This window comes from Neophocaena asiaeorientalis, unplaced genomic scaffold, assembly GCF_003031525.2.
Source record: "Neophocaena asiaeorientalis asiaeorientalis breed wild unplaced genomic scaffold, Neophocaena_asiaeorientalis_V1.1 scaffold230, whole genome shotgun sequence".
NCBI lineage: Eukaryota > Metazoa > Chordata > Mammalia > Artiodactyla > Phocoenidae > Neophocaena > Neophocaena asiaeorientalis.
The window spans coordinates 2,639,444-2,657,291 of record NW_020175186.1 but is presented as its reverse complement, the minus strand read 5'-3'; the positions used below and the strand labels follow the sequence as shown (position 1 = coordinate 2,657,291).

The 17,848-nt window shown below is 39.3% G+C and overlaps 1 protein-coding gene across 3 annotated transcripts in view; it reads right to left on the bottom strand.

Moving 5' to 3' along the window:
• The window catches only part of NELL1 (neural EGFL like 1), an 844,123-nt gene that overhangs the window by 670,597 nt on the left and 155,678 nt on the right, over positions 1-17,848 (bottom strand). For all 3 annotated transcript variants that reach the window (XM_024764657.1, XM_024764658.1, XM_024764659.1), the window contains one exon: positions 8,194-8,290. In XM_024764657.1, coding sequence (XP_024620425.1) covers positions 8,194-8,290 — 97 coding nt within the window. The remainder of the gene's footprint in view (positions 1-8,193; positions 8,291-17,848) is intronic.

The window sequence follows — 17,848 nt, the reverse complement described above, 5'->3', positions numbered from 1 at the left end:
CACCCAAAAAAAAAAAAAAAAATCCTGTTGGGAATTTACTACAGGTTCACAGAATCTAGAGATGAATTTGAGAAAAACTGACTTTACTGCTTTAAGCCTCCTTCTCCAAGAACATGGTATATTTCTTCCCATTTAGGTGTTCTTTAATATCGTTTTTAACAGAATTTTACAATTTGCTTCATAACTGTCTTGTATATATTTGATTTTGTTCTTACGTACTTACACATTTTTATATTATAAACAAAATATTATATTTAACTGTATCTTTGTTATTGCTACTGTTGCTACTTTTGTTCAGCAATGCAATTGATTTTGTTTTTCGATTTTGTATTTATGCAAATGAAATGAAAACTTTTGTTCGCACAAAAAGCGTCCAACAGTCCTTCTGAACTCTCTTGGTCATTCTAATAATTCACGAGTCCAATTTTTTTTGTAGACAATTATATAATTCATGAATAATTATATTTTTCTTTTTCATAATCCTTAAGGTTTTAATTTACTTTGCTGGTAAGAATCTACAGTATAGTGTCGAAAAGAAACACGGTAATAGGGATGGCCTGTATGATTCCCGACTTTAACAGGAATTCTCTTAATATTTAAACCATAAGTACGATGTTTCTATGTATGTTTTCTTATGTACTTTTTATCAGTTTAATGAAGTTTCCTTCTATTCCTATTTTGCTAAGAGCTTTTTTTGTCATGAGTCAGGACTGAATTTTATGTAGTGCTTTTCTGCCTCTTGAGATGACCACAGTATTTTTTTCTCCTTTGTTTCATGTGTTGAATTATGTTAATAAATGTTTTGGTGATAAAAACAAATTTATATTGTTGAAATAACCAACAACTGGGTCTCTCGCTCTCTCTCATGCACACACACACACACACTCTGCTAGATTCAGTTTGCTAATATTTTGTTTACGTTTTTAATCTAATCTGTGTTCAAAAGTAAATTGCCTTGTATTATACAATTCCTTTCTTATACAGTCCCTGACTAGTTTAGGAATCAAGGTAACCTTATCTTCATAAATGAGTGTTCTCATTTATTCTCTTCTCTGGAAGAGTTTATGTAAGATTGGAATGGTTTCCTTGGATGTAATAGAACTTGCCTGTAAAACCGTCTGAACCCAGCAGTTATTTGGTGGAAAGACATTGTAGACTAAAAAAATGGTCACAGTCCTTTGCTCTTTTCTGGGTCCATGCCCTGTGTAATGGGAATTTGTATCCCACCAAAAGGTGGAGTCAATTTCCCAGACCCTTGGAATTTGGCCTTGTAACTTGCTTTGGCCAAAATAATGCAGCAAAAATAATGTGCAAGTTTCAAGCATAGGCTTCAAAAGGCCATTCCCACATCTGCTCCAGCTCTAGAAACCCTGATCAGCCACCATGTAAACAAGCTTGGGCTAGACTGGTAGAAGACGAGAGATCACATGAAGCAGAGATGAGCCATCAAACTAACGGCCATTCTAGTACAGCCAGCCCCCAGAAAACCTAGGAGCTAACCAAAGATGCATGATTAAACCCACTGAGAATATAAGAACAATTTAGCAAAGCCCAGCCCAAAACGCCAACTCACAAAATTCTGAGCTACAGAAATGGCTGCTGTTTCAAACCATTAAGGTTTGAGTTGATTTGCTATGCATCAAAAGCCAACTGATACAACAGATTTCGAATCATGAATTCCTGATGATACATTAATGATTCTAAGACTACCTGGGTTTTGCACTTCTTAAGTCCATTTTGATAACTTATATAGTTTTAAGAAATTGTTCATTTTTCAGTCGTTTTCTATTTTATTGGCACAAAATTGTTAATAATTAATTACCATTGTTTTAATTTTTGCAGTGATTTTTGTGTGCTTTTATTATTTATATTGGTTTTCATACCTTCTCCCATTTTTTCTTGCTCAGACTTCCAGATATTCAGTCTAAGTTATTCTTTTCTGAAGAAGTTGCCTTTTATCACTGGCTACTTTTAAGATGTTCTCTGTGACCTTGGGGTTCTGCTATTCTGCTAATATGTCTAGGTGTGGCTTTCTAGTTATCATCATTTGTGTAATAGATTATCAAAATGTTAAACTCTTCCCTTCCTTGCATCCATATCCTTGCAATGTTATATTGCAGAATAGTCCTACGAGAGATGAAGTCTATTTATTTACCCCTCACTCCTGGCTTTCATCATATGACTTGCTTTGGGCAATAAATTATTAGCAAATGCGATCAAGCAAAGAGAGCCTTGAAATGCACTAGTGCTGTAAGGCTTCCTCTTTTTCTTACACTTGGAAACTCAAGACTGCCATGTGGATAAGCCTGAGCAGACTCCACACAGGGGGAAGAACTGCAGTATACCAGTCAACAGCCAATCTACCACCAGAGATGTGAAGAAGCCACCTACTGACCAACCAAATGACAACAGACATATCAGAGAGCCCAGTAGATACCAGCGTACCCAGACCAAGCCAGAAAGGTCATCCCATTAACCCAAAGAATTATGAGCTAAATAAAAATGCTAGGGACTTCCCTGGTGGCGCAATGGTTAAGAATCCGTCTCCCAATGCAGGGGACACGGGTTTGAGCCCTGGTCCGGGAAAAATCCCACATGCCGCCAAGCAACTACGCCCGTGCACCACAACTACTGAAGCCCGCGCGCCTAGAGCCCGTGTTCCGCAACAAGAGAAGCCACCGCAGTGGGAAGCCCACACACCACAACGAAGAGTAGCCCTCGCTCGCCGCAACTAGAGAAAGCCCGCACGCACCAATGAAGACCCAACACAGCCAAAAATAAATAAATAAATAATTTTTTAAAATAATAAAATAGCTATAGTTTAAGCTTCTAAGTTTTCTAAGTGACTTTTTGACAGCAAGAGCTTACACTTTGACTGCACTCTTTTGTGTAATAAGAATTGATGTCTTATCAACTTTAGAGAATCCTTAGCCATCATACTTCTAATAGTGCCCATAACCCCTTTCTCCCATTATCTTTTGGAATTTTTAACTATTTATGGAAGCATATACATACATACACACACTAAATACATATAAGCAAAACACATACATAAAATTTTTTTCCATATATATGCATCTTCCCTACATCTTAACCTTTCCTATTTTCCTCTATCCGTGCACTACAATTAAGGTAATCATTTGACAATATTTTCCATTTCACAAATGCTCTCCCTACCTGTGTCTAATTTACTGCTTAGCAGATTCACTGAGTTTTTTCACTTCAATAACTATATTTTTCATTTCTGGAAGTAACTTTTTTTTTTTTTTTTTTTGCGGTACGCAGGCCTCTCACTGTTGTGGCCTCTCCCGCTGCGCAGGCCCAGCGGCCATGGCTCACGGGCCCAGCCGCTCCGCGGCATGTGGGATCTTCCCGGACCGGGGCACGGATCCGTGTCCCCTGCATCGGCAGGCAGACTCTCAACCACTGTGCCACCAGGGAAGCCCGTTTCTGGAAGTAACTTTTGACTCAAATCTCCCTGGTCATATTTATCATCTCTAGTCATCATGCATTTTTTTTAATTTGTTATTTTGCTTCTTTAAACACTTTAAGTATAGGGATTTAAAAAATTCTTTATCTTGTAATTCCAATTTCTACAGCCCTTTGAGGGATAATTGGGAAGTTTGTTGTGTCTTCCCATTCTTACTCATGATGGCTAAAAACTCATATTTGCATGAACTTAATCTGTAGTAATCTTGTGAAGTTTGCATGAAAAGTGATTTTCCCAAAGATAATTTGTATTTTCTTCATTAAGAATCCCAAGGTGCCCAACCCAGGATCACATTAAGATAGTTTCTTGAGCTTCATGAGTATATAAATCCAAATTTTACATCTGTTTGATGTCAAGAGCTGTGGTTTCAAATTCTTATCAGGGAACTATTTTTTGTGTGTGTAGAGATAAGGCAGAGAAAAGCTAGTCAATGGACTGCCTCCCTTTGCTAAGTAGTAGCCTACTTCTGCCTACCCTTTCACTGGAGGGGTGGTCTTCTGAATCATGGCTTTATTTCAGAAGTTTCTGTCCCAACTTCTAAGCTTGCATGGAATCTAAGCCATTCTCCCCATCCCACACAGAATGTTGAATTTAAGGCTCTAACTGGAACTTTTATACATTGCTAATGAGAGTGTAAAATAGTAGAGCCACTTTGAAAAATTCAATGGCATCTTTTATGAAGTTAAACATACACTTAATATACAGCCCAGCAATCCCACTCTGACATATTTACCCAACTAAAAATGAAAACTTTTGTTTATACCAAAGCCTGTATGCAAATGTTTTAATAGCTTTATTCATAAATGCTAAAAACTCAAAACAACCTAAATGTTCATCAACTAAGGAATGAATAAACAAGTTGTAGTATATCCATACAACAGAATTGGAATGTTACTCAGCAATAGAAAAGAATCCCCGATATACAAAACAACATGGATGAACCTCAACATATATGCCTACTTACATAAATGGTTCCATTTACAATGCATTCTGGGAAAGGCAAAACTATAGGGCCAGACAACAAATCAGTGGTTGCTAGACATTTAGGATGAGGAGAAGACTTGAATAAAGTGCAGCACAGGGGAATTTTTGGAGGTTATGGAACAATCTTTTATCTTGATGGTAGTTACATGACTGCATAGATTTTCCAAAACTTACAGAACCGTACATTTAAAGAGGAGAATTTTATTGTATATAAATTATACCTTAATTTTTAAAAAAGGAAAAGGAAAGAAAAGCCCAGGACCAGGTGGTTTCACTGGTGAATTTTACCAAACACTTAAAGAATTAATGTCAATCCTTCTCAAACTTTTTCAAGAAACTGAAGAGGCAGGAACACTCCCAAACTTATTTTTCAAGGCCAGCATTAGCCTGATACTAAAACCAGGTAAGTACACTACAGAAAAAGAAAACTACAGACCAGTATCTTTGATAAATATAGATGCAAAAATTCTCAAAATATTAGCAAACCAAATTAAAGAGTACATTAAAGGAACATACACCATGATCAAGTGAGATTTATCCCTGGGATGCAAGGATGATTCAACATATGCAAATCAATAAATGTGATACACCACATTAATAGAATGGAAGATAAGAATCATGATCATATCAGTAGATGCTCTGTCAAAAACATCTGACAAAATGCAGTATCCTTTCATGATAAAAACACCCAAGTTGGGCTTCCCTGGTGGCGCAGTGGTTGAGAGTCCACCTGCCGATGCAGGGGATACTGGTTCGTGCCCTGGTCCGGGAGGATCCCACATGCCACAAAGCGGCTGGGCCCATGAGCCATGGCCACTGAGCCTGCGCGTCCGGAGCCTGTGCTCCACAACAGGAGAGGCCACAACAGTGAGAGGCCCGCGTACCGCAAAAAAAACACAAAAAACAAAAAAAAAAAAACCACCCAAGTTGGGCATAGAAGGAACACATTTCAACATAATAAAGGCCATATATGACAAGCCCACAGCTAACATCATACTCAACAGTGAATGGTTGAAAGCTCTTCTTCTAAGATCAGAAAACACTCTCACCACTCTTAAGTCAACATAGTACTACAAGTCCTAGACAGAGCAATCAGGCATGAAAAAGAAAAAAAAAAAAGGTTTCCAAATTAGAAAGGAAGAAGTAAAAATGTCTTTGCTTGCAGATATGATCTTATACACAGAAAATCCTAAAGACTCCACCAAAAAACTTTTATAACAAATCAGTGAAGTCAGTAAACTTGCAGGGTACATAATCAAAATATGTAAATCAGTTGCATTTACATACACTAACAACAAAATATCCAAAGAAGAAATAAAACAATTTCATTGACAATAGCATCAAAAATAATAAAATACTTAGGGATAAATTTAACCAAGGAGATGAAAGATCTGTATACTGAAAACTACAAGACTTTGATTAAAAACTGAAGAAGACACAAACAAATGGAAAGATATCCCATATGTTCATGGATCAGAAGAATTATTACTGTTAAAGTGTTCACACTACCCAAAGCAATCTGTAGATTCAATGCAATTCTTTTCAAAATTCAAATGGCATTTTTCACAGATATTGGGAAAAAAACCCTAAAATTTGTATAAAATCACAGAAGACCCCAAATAGCAAAAGTAATCCTGAGAAAGAACAACAAAGCTGGAGGCATCACACTTCTGGATTTCAAACTGTACTACAAAGCTATAGTAATCAAAACAGTATGATATTAGCACAAAAAAAAAAAAAGACACATAGACCAATGGAACAGAATTGAAAACCCCAAAATAAATCCTTGCCTATACAGTCAACTAATATTTGCAAACCATATGCCTGATAAGGAGTTAATATCCAAAATATACAAAAAACTCATACAATGCAATAGCAAGATAAAGTCTGATTTTAAAATGGGCGGAGGAATTGAAGAGACATTTTTCCAAAGAAGACATGCAAAGAGCCAAAAGGTACATGAAAAGGTGCTCAGCATCACTAATCATCAAAAAACGCAAATAAAAAACCATTATGAGAGATCACATTATACCTTTTAAAATGCCTATCATCAAAAAGACAAGAAATAATGAGTGTTGGAGAGGATTAGAGAAAAGGGGAACCTTGTGCACTATTGATAGAAATGTAAATTGGCACCGCCACTGTGGAAAGCAACATAGAGGTTTCCCAAAAAGTTGAAAATAGAACAGCCATATGATCCAGCAAGCCCACTTCTGGGTGGCTTCCACATAATTTGGGGTATATATCCAAAGGAAATGAAATCACTACCTCATAAAGATATCTGCAGCCCCATGTTCACTGCAGCATTATTCATAATAACCAAAATATGGAAACAACCTAAGTGTCTGTAAACAGATAAATGGATAAAGAAGATATGGTATGTCTATGTGTGTACACACACATACATACACACACACACACACACACACACACACACGAGTGGAATATTACTCAACCATGAGAAAGAAAAAAATCCTGCCATTTGCAACATGGATGGACCTTGAGGGCATTATGCAAAGTGAAACAAACCAGACAGAGAGAGAAATAATGTATAATATCACTTGTATGTGGAATCTAAAAACCTGACTCATAGAAACAGAGAGTAGAATGATGATTGCCAGGGTTTAGAGGGAGTGGGGGAAATGGGAAGATGTTGGTCAAAGAGTACCAGCTTCCAGTTATAATATGAATAAGTTCTGGGGATCTAATGTACAGCATGGTGATTATAGCTAATAATACTGTATTATATAATTGAAAGCTGCTAAGAGAGTAGATCTTAAATGTTCTCACCACAAAAAAGAAATGATAATTATATGATATGATGGAGATGTTAGCTAACATTAGGGTAGAAATCATTTTGCAATATATTAAGTGTGTCGAACTGTTGTATACCTTAAACACACATAATGTTATATGTCATTGATATCTCAATAAAGTTGGAATAGAGAAATAGATTAAAAGAAAGAAAAGGAATAAACTTAAATAACTTCCTGATATTGGCCTACATCCCTCTGGTTTTCACTTCCCTTCATGTATTTAGCCTCTAAGGATATACCTTATTGTAAGTGCAATGACAAATCATAAAATATTTCTGTTGTTTTATCCAGCATTTACAGACATTTTGAAGCAAGAGGATTTTTAAAATATCTAGTCGACCATACTGCCAGAAGCAAAATTCTGCCATTCTATCGAAGAACAAGACAATCTTTAAATTTCATGAGGTTTTTAACTTTTTCAATTCACTTTATCACTGAATCCTCATGTTTCTACGAATGCAGTTATTGCATTGGGTTGGCCAAAAAGTGCATTCAGGGTTTTTCCAAAACACCTTATGGGAAAACTCAAACGAACTTTTTGGCCAACCGAATATTACCCTCTTTATAGACAGGAAAACCAAAGCTCATGGAAGTTGAGTCATTTCTTATTGTTTATCTAGACTAGACATCCACTCAAAACTGAATTAACAGGTTATGACAATGAAAACCAATTTGAAGATTACCTTAAATCTCCCCAGAAGTAGGGCAATAAGAAACAGTTTGAGGATTATTTACATTCTGGATCATCCATATCTGGCAGTAGAGTGAAGTGTGTGACCTTGGGCAAGTCATTGAACTCTCTATCTAGTCTCAAAACACCTACGTCAGAGAACTGTTGTGACAATTAAATGATTAAATTCACATCAAGCACATAGAAAAGCAAAAGTAGAAAGTAATGCTTACTTTGAATAAACCATGCTTCTGGTTGCGCTGACCAAGCCATAAATTGCTTCCTGGGGGAAGGTTGGTCTCAGGAGGGTCTATTACACGTTCATAAATCCTGTAAGGGCAAAGAACACAGTTACTAATAAAGAGACTCAAAGCAAAACCAAAAGGTACATGCACACTGTTTGAAGTACTCATGGCATTAGCAGCTGGTATAGAGAGATGAAGCCAATACGTGGCACATTTTAGATGACAGGTAACATAAACAGAGATCTGTTTCCTGACAACACTTAGACACATTATCTGGGCCCCTCCTGGCTTTCTATCTTTGCCCTTTGGGCAGGGGAAGAAGGAAAAGGGTAACACTTTTGAGTGTCTATTCTGAGCAACGAATTTCATACAAACTCTGTGAGTAAAGTGGTTTTGTCCATGTTACAGGTGAGAAAGCTGAGGTTCAGGGACCGTAAATGGGTCAACCAAGACAGCCAGGGAACAGTAAAGTTGGGATGAGAATTTCCACCTGTCTGGCTGCAAAGCCCACGTACTCTCCTTTGTGCTCTACTACTCCCTGACTGCTTTATTCAGCTGCTACTCATTTCTACAGTAACCTCCTATCCCCCTCTAAATAACTGACTAGCAGCTGCACACGTGATAATGTGCCTAGTGTACAAAATCAAGTAACTGAAGTCATCATCCAATGAACAAATATTTATTGAGCATTTCTTTATGCTCCAAGCTCCATACAAGACAACAGGAGACAGAGCAATAAACCAGACGTACAAAGTCCCGCCTCATAGAGTAAAAGATAAAATTCTGTACGTGAAGAAAACCTTCATATGATAGAGTAAGACATATAACTAATACAGAGAAGGCAACAGTCCCAGGATCTTTGAAAGCACTGATAAAACCTACTGAACAATTGAATTACTCTGTTGAGCAATTCAATTGAATTGTCTCAGTTGCTCTGCCCTCCCAAGCCCCACGTTAGTTACAAATCTTGAAATTTAGAAACACTCCCTGTAACCAACCAGCTGATCACAGGCCTCCGCCTCACCCCTGGCAAGTACCTTCCAGCACCTGAGTACTGAGAAGGGAAAGGAAGAGCTTGCCTAAGAACTGAACTTGTCTCCTTAGGCGCTCAGAAGATTCTGAATGGGGTGAGATATAGGGACCATCTGTGAATTTCCATTCCTCATGATGGCCCTGTCCATTCCATTCATTCCTCTGTCCTTACTTGGAGCAGCCGTGGGGAGAATCATCCCCCAGGTAGGTCCAGAGGTCTAACAACTCATCAATCCTCCCAGCTGGGATGCAGCTGACTGCCTCCTGGCAGAGGGTGATGGATCCCTCCAGCAGCTCTCAGTAGCAAAGTGCGGAAGACCTGAAGGATTGTCCGGTTGTGTCAAAGCCAGTGAATGACTGCAAGGCCGTTGCAGCTGGGAACTATCACACTGCAGTCTTGTATCTCAGCCACATCATGCATTACTCTCCTATTCCCCACTGGAAACACGCTGTTTCCTAACAATACATGCAAAGTATTCAACTGACAAAGATCTAAGTATATCAGATCCCTCTCTATTAATTATCTTTCCATTATAAATGGAGGCTCGAAACATAATCAAGGAAAAATAAGTTTTCCTGAAAAAGACAGCCTGTGTTTTCTCCGCAAAAATGCAACCTTTCTTTCTGTATGTTAGAAGGAAACATTTTAAATGAAACAATTTGTCAAAACTGCTTTAATACAAGAAGATGCTATATACTTCCTTAAAAGTTTTTTCTAATATCGGTGAAAAACTAGAAACAAGCCAAATTTACAACAAAAGAGAAACACATACGTTACATTAGTTCAGCTTGACAGAATTTACTAGACATTAAGAGTGATTAAATATGCAGGTTATGAAATATAGGAAAATATATACAAAATAATTTTCACCAGAGGAAAGTAGAATGCAAAATTATTTATGCACTATGGAGATAACGATGCAAAACTTATGTTCAACGCTGGTGAATTTCAGAGGAGGCCAGAGAGAATCGGAAATCGCTATCTAGGGGAAGAGGCAGAAGCATAATTTTCTAGGAGTTCATTTCACTAAAAAATTGAAAATGCTGTCAAACTATTTATCTTCACCTTCATTTTAAAACATTTGCATCTATCAGAGTGAGAGGAGCTTTCCATTCAAATGCTTTCTTTTTGGTTTTCAATATGCTAGAATGTGAGCTCCAATGAGCAAAGGAGGCCTTTATCTCATGTTTACTAAGTGCAGAATCCTGGACTGGATCTGGGGGCAGGAAAAAAGAAAATCTCATAAAGGACATTAGTAGAAAACTGGCGAAATTTGAATAGAAACCGTAGATTACAACATAATATTGGACTGGTGTTCAATTTCCTGATTTTGAGAATGTGGATAGTGTTTATTTAAATGTCTTGTTCTTAGGAAATATGTACTGTAGTATTTAGGCGTAGAGGGTCATGAGATTTGCAACTTACTCTCAAAGAGTTCAAAATAACAATGTGTATATACACACTATAAATACATACATATGTAAACACACATTATTACTTTGAGAGAGCAGAATCTGAGCAAAGAGTTTATGATTGTTTTTTGGACCATTCTCAATTTTCCTGTAGGATTAAAATTATATTAAGCTAAGAAGTTTTAAAAATAGAGTGAAAAAGCTAAAAAGGTCTACAATTATGTAAATTAAAACTACATACATGCAAAACTATTTTATCGATTAGCCAAAGATATACACAAACTTTAAGAGTCACATAAGGTATATGAGTGTTTTCCTGAAGGAATGGGAATGGTTGGGGGGGAGGGGAGTGAAAGGAAGGAAGGGAGGGAGATGGGGAGAGGAGGAGAGGGGGAAAGTGAGGAAGGAAGGAAGGAAGGGAGGGAGGGAAGGAGGGAAGGAGGGAGGGAAGGAAGGAGGAAGGGAGGGAGGAAGGGAGGGAGGGGAGGGAAGATTGCATGGATTAATGCTGATAATACCTCATAAACTAAGAAACAGGATTACCACATCCCTAACCTCACCCTCGTACAGGGGGAGTTATGACACCAACATACCAAATACAATCAGAATCTTGGCAAAAGAGCTGCTGATCCCTGAGCTGGACTGGCTCATGCAAATAAGCCAGGAGGGCACAATGATCTGTCACTTAAGTGTAGTATTGCCCAAACCAACTGAAATGAAAAGTCAAAGCTAATACATGAGCTCCTTGGCTTCCAGCATGGTCAGAAAATCGAATACCGTATTCTGATATTCTACTCTTCTGGTTAATGAGGTTTCCTTCCCGTCAGGAAACATCTGACTGTCTACAATGTGTGTGACACTCTGCTGGCTATGGGGACACACAGGCGAAGTTAGCACAGCCAAGTTCCTGCCCTCAGGTGAAATGCCTGAACCAGACAGACAACACAGCCACACACACCTCACAATTCAGTGCAGTAAGTGCAAGGATCTGCGGAAGCAGAGAAGAAATAAAATATCGTATAGCTGATTCACTTTGTTATACAGCAGAAACTAACACAACGTTGTAAAGCAATTACACTGCAATAAAGATTTTTTTTTTTAAAGCAGAAAAGGAAGACTTTCCAAAGAAGGGGACACTACAGCTGAGTTATGAATAAACAATAAAGTAGGGCTGACACACCCACATAACAGCCAGCACTTACACGGTACCGAGTGTGTCAAGCATTTGTACTACGGACTTTCCTTATACTGATTTACTTAATCCTCACAATACCACCATCAGGCAGGTATTCTTGGCTTGGCAAGGTTAAATAACTTGTCCATGGTTAGGCAGCTGGTGAATGGCAGAGCTGGGATTTGAACCCAGACCCCAAGCCTGCGCTATTCACTCAAATAAATTAAAATTCCTAACTTGACTTACTTATCAGGAACAGAAAGGGGAAACGAGACCACATGCCAAAGCACAAGGTCAGGACCGGTTAGCTCTCCCAGAACCCACTTTCTCTTCCTCCTTGCTACACTGCTACGTGGCTACAAGGTTTCCAGCCTCCTTCACCTCTGGGTGTGGCCATGGAATGTGAATGGAAGGGATCTGCACCACTGCTAGCCGTGGCCTAGCCCCAGAAAACCTCCCTCAAGCACCTTTCACATTGTCTCTTTCAGCTGACAAGAGAAGGCTCTAAGGGCTGAGAGGTGGGCAGAGCCACAGGATGGCAGGGCCTGGATTCCTAAATGATGATGTGGGAGGCCACCTGCCAGCCAGACACACCCAACCAGACGGCAACCCAACTGAGATAGGATTTTCCATAGTTGTCGCTAGTATTCTTTACCCTCACAAGTATACCCCCAACGAAAGATAGAAAGGTGACAGTTATAGATTCATGCCTATAATGCCAAGAGGTATCAGAGATCGTGTGGTATAGCAAGAGACACATGAATTTGGGATAAAATAGATTTAGGTTCACATTCCATTTGTGCATTCTACTAGCTATATGACCTTAATTAAGTGATTTAATTTCTCTGTACCTCAGCTTTCTCATTTAAAAAACAGGGATGGGCTTCCTTGGTGGTGCAGTGTTAAGAATCCGTCTGCCAGTGCAGGGGACACGGGTTCTAGCCCTGGTTCGGGAAGATCCCACATGCTGCAGAGCAACTAAGCCCGTGCACCACAACTACTGAGCCTGTGCTCTAGAGCCCACGAGCCACAACCACTGAGCCCACGTGCCACAACTACTGGAGCCCGCGCGCCTAGAGCCCGTGCTCCGCAATAAGAGAAGCCACCACGATGAGAAGCCTTTGCACCGGAACGAAGAGCAGCCCCCGCTCGCCGCAACTAGAGGAAGCCCGCGCACAGCAATGAAGACCCGATGCAAGCAAAAATTAAAAAAAATTAAAAACGGGGACGTTACTGCTGACTGTATGGGCTGTGGTGAGGCTTGAATAGTTTTAATGCCCTTGGTACACAGTAGGTGCTGCCAGTCTGTAAAATTCACAGGTGTCTAAGGATGCAGAGCTACACAGGTCACATGATACATTTCAGCCCACCGGCTGCACCTCACATCAAACGAATCCACTGAGATGGGATTATCAGTATCTTAGGTGCCTGGCTTGTGCTTTGGGACACAGTTTAGGGGAATGACATCACTGTCGCATGGGAGGGTGTGGGATTTCAACGTTACAATGCAAGAATTTGGTGTCTATTTTGTCATAAATTCCCACACTGAAAATTTTTAAATCCTAAATTTCTTTCCACCTTCCACAAATTTAAAAGCCAGAACAAGTGACTATGTGACAGGAACAAAACAAAGGAATTAACAGCATTAACTTCTGTTGCTGTTTAACCTGATTAGAGCGCACACTGACAGCCTACTTAGATTTGAAACTTTGGATTAAAACAAAATTTTGGGACAAAGTCCATTTTCTAGGATTAAAACAAAATTTTTGGACAAAGTACATTTTCTATGACATACCAAAAGCCCAGGATTTTTACTATGTTAGTTTTGAAATGTCATTCATTAGCTTTTTTCAATTCTTTCAAGACGTAAGTCACAAACTTTTCTACGCAAATTAAGCAAACATCTTAATATCTTTTACATCCCTCCAAAATATGTAATTCTTTGATATTTACAAAAGCTTGACTTTTGTTGAAAGTTCATCATAAACTCACATTAGACAGGAGAAGGACTCAGGAAAAAGGAAGAGGTATAAGAAATATTTTATAATATATCAGACTGTATGTTTGAACATGCAATCACCAAACCAAGAACAACAAGAACAAAATACATGGTTCTTATATGAGTAAAATATGACAAGACACTACCCCTAACACTTCTGCCTAATCCAGTACTAGGCACTTTCCTACTCCATTTGGGACCTTAACTGGATTCAGCCAATCCATATAAAAGGCTTCTGGGGAAACAAAAAATGTCAGCAGTAAGCCAAAGCCTTCTACGTTCTTACTTCAGGCCGTCCTTATTTATCCTTTTTATGTGTATTATTTTTTATGTATTCTGACTGCCCTGTATTTTGGTTCTTTACCGACCTCTGAGACCCTGCCCACTTGGACGGCCCATTTGGACATACTCTCTAGAACATCAGCGTATGACTCTATACCCTCCCACTAACTGTTGGAAGTCTAAAATTCTGGTCCTGGCTGAATCTGCTTTCCCAGACCTCCCTGCCAAGGAAGGAGCGATTGGCCTTTCCTGGTACCCCTGGGTCCAGCACTTTCACACTCAAGTTGTGTCTGCACTTCCTGACTGCTACAATCACTGATTATCTGCTGAGTATGGAGGAAATAAAACCCTCGCAACAACATCCCTGCACCTGCCCACTTGTCTCCTGCACTAACACCTTCCCTGACCATTCTACATAAAGTAGCAACTAACCACTCATCACGTAGCTTGTTTTACCCTTATCAAAGCACATGACTCTCCACAGTTGGCTCTTTGCTGATGGACTGTCTCCTCCTACCAGAAGTAAGCATCTTGAAAGCAAGGACCTCGTCTATCTTTTTCATGTCAGTATCTCTACCATCTGGAAGAGAGCCTAGTCGAAGTAGGTGCCCACTCCATATACTGAATGAATGAATGAAGGCAGTACGTTCAGAATAAGAGGGCTACAGACGGTTATACAAGCCCTAAAGTATTATGGCTAAGACTTTATGATGCACAATTCCCAAAAATGAATGACACAAACTAAGAAATCAGGCAGCTGAACTTGAGACTTTACGCAGATATTCCTGAGGAAAATGCAGTCAATGAAAATGAGTGACATGATAACTTTTTTCAAGTGTTTTCCTCTATCATCGCCAGCTCATGAGATTTACACAAGAAGCCCCCCGCCCCCCCCCCCCAAAATAGACCAAGATTAAAAAAAAAAAACCGTCTCACTGTTTTCCATCCAGAAAAGAGATAGGGAGAGCAAGTTTGAATCTGTCAGGCAGACAACTCACTAACGGGAAAGCCAGATATATGTATTTCAGAAAGAAATAGTCAGCAACTTGAAAATTAATCAGATCAAGCATAGTCCTTTTGACAAGTGCACGATTTACTGCTTAAGTTGATGGCATTATAATCAGCCCAAATTTATCATATGCCCATAGGCTATCTGACACAAATTTACTCTATAACCATCTAAAATCTACCCTTTCTTTTGGCCAAAAAGAAAGCCCAATTCCCATTTAGTCGTGTTTCTAGGCCTTGAACTCAAATGAGATGCTGGCTATTAAGATGCATTGGGAGAATTATGGGAATTTTGCATGCCATTAGTATCTAACGGTATTTTAAAGTGTAAGTAACTCATTTCTAATACAATAGCATGAAAAATTAAACATCCAGTCAAACATAAAAACTGCTCAAGAGGAATGAATACTGCAAAGAGTAACTGTCATGCTCTTCATGACAGTCAGCCACTGAATCAAGGGCTCCCGTTAGGAATTTTCTTCACAAGGTACAGCTTCTCTTTATTCATGACTTTAAGAATGCCCTCCCTAGCAAGCATGCCATCTGCTTAAAGACCAGTCAATATTCTATGAAGAACTAGATTTTCTGTTAACCGATAAAGCCCTCAGAGCTCAACACAAAGAAATGCAGTGGTTCAACAGCACTACCTATGAAGGAATATTGGATTCTTATTTACCTGGGTGAAGAAAGGCCTCTGAAGGGACTCCACAGTACCTTTCCCAATTATACAGAAGAATGAATTTCCAATGTAAACCTTGTGAATTGACATGTATTATGCCGCTGTTCAATAAGACAATATGAAGCCCAAATGAGACGCTAAATGAAGAGGTTTATCTGAGGCTTTGCCGAGAACTGAAGAGAAGTGTTCACATACTCCCTGAAGAGGAAAGTTACAATGACCTTCCTTTGCTAGACAGAGAGCCTCATCCTCACTGCCTTTAAGCCAGCACTAGTGAATATCAAGGTGCTCCTTAGAGAAAGTTCCCTATTAGAGAACACAAGACAACTCCCATTCTATCTCCCCTCACTAATACGGTGGCGGGGGAGCTTGCACAAGAGGCAATTCCCTCTTTTGAACTCAGGCTAAAAGGGGGCATCGTGCAATCTTCCCCCCTCAGCTTCATAGGGGAAATGTGAGAACACGAAGTTCTTGATCACCACTAGAAAAACAAAAGACACCTATGGCGTCATTGGCATTGCTCTTGGCCCTGTTCAGCATTCATTCCGTAGGTCATGGCAATCTACAAAATAGTTCCTCAAAGCTTACTCACTGTGGCCAGAGTGTCTGCCAGCGACGTACACTTTGTTGAATTTCCGTGTCAGGTTGCTTGGCTGTTGGTAATTATTTGCTAACATGGAAGACACATCACACAGGGCTGTACCAGAAGGACATGAAAGGAATACCCCCAAAGGGGAGCTCTGTGGTCTCCTCCTACCAATTTGTTTAACAAAACCAATGACACTCAGCAAATGACAAGGGGAAAACAGCACCTCTGGCATTGTACAGGAGGTACAGACTGTAATCGGGGAGATGGATTATAGAGGTGAATACAGTATGGCACCAACATGTAAGAATTGACTTCTAAACCAAATCCATGCAGAGCTCAGGAGGGAGGACGGTAGCAGGGCTCAGCAGGTTTCTAAACAGTTTCGCAGCGGCTGTCAGCAGAGTAAATACAAATGCGAACTAAAAAGAGAAGGCAAAATTGAAATCTGGATGGAGATGCCTTTGTTGTGGTAAAAGAGAAGGCAGCAGTGTTCAAATGAGATTAGCAAAGAGACTTTGCCGGAGAAGGGTATGAATACCCTCCAAGAGAAAGAGAGGTCTTCCCAAGAAGATGGATGAAGACCTGCTTCATCCACTTAGAAAACACTTGCCAGATGCATGCTTTTTCTTGTCTGGCAATTAAATTTTACTCTTTTCTCTCTCCTCATTGGGATCTCCATACCAACAGTACTTTCCTTTCTTAACCATATTTTATGCCCCAAACATCTCTGTCCTACAACTTCTTACTAACCCTTATGCTCTGCCTATCCCAAGATCATGCTGATTGTGGATCAGGTCAGACACCCAGCTCTGTCATATTTAGCATTGCTACCTATGATTCAACAGTGTAATAGCAGTGTGCTTACTGAATCTGCAGGAAAATACGGAGTTGGTATGACTGTTTCAATCATAATACATTTTAAGATAATACCACCAGGGTTAAAAGAGATATTAATAGGCAGAAATTAGGGCCAAATCAAATAAGGTGAAATTTCACATCAAAAAATGAAAGATCCCATGCTTAGGGACTGTGCTTCTCAAAGACAGAATGTGAGATCTAAGGTTTAACAGAAATACATATTGAGAAAAAGTACACAGCTGTTTTGATCAACAGTAAGCTAAGGCTGCCAAAAAGGATGTTAGCATCTTAAACTGTACCAGAAGAAGACAATTATCTCATTCTAATCTGATTCCAGCTGCCTAGAGATAATCACATGTAGTCGTAGGAACTTCTCAGATGATAAACAGACACACTTTAGAAAGAACCAAGCAGGATTGTGAGGGCCTTGTCAGCCAAGTCAAGTGATGAATGGTTGAAGGAACAGAGGATGTTCAGCCTGAAAAAGTAAAGATTAAGGGAAAGCAAGACAGTCTTCAAATATTTGGAGGACTGTCACGTGGAAGAGGGATTGCATTTGGTCTATGTAGCTAAAAGAGGTAAAACGTATACCAACATGTGTAAGTTACA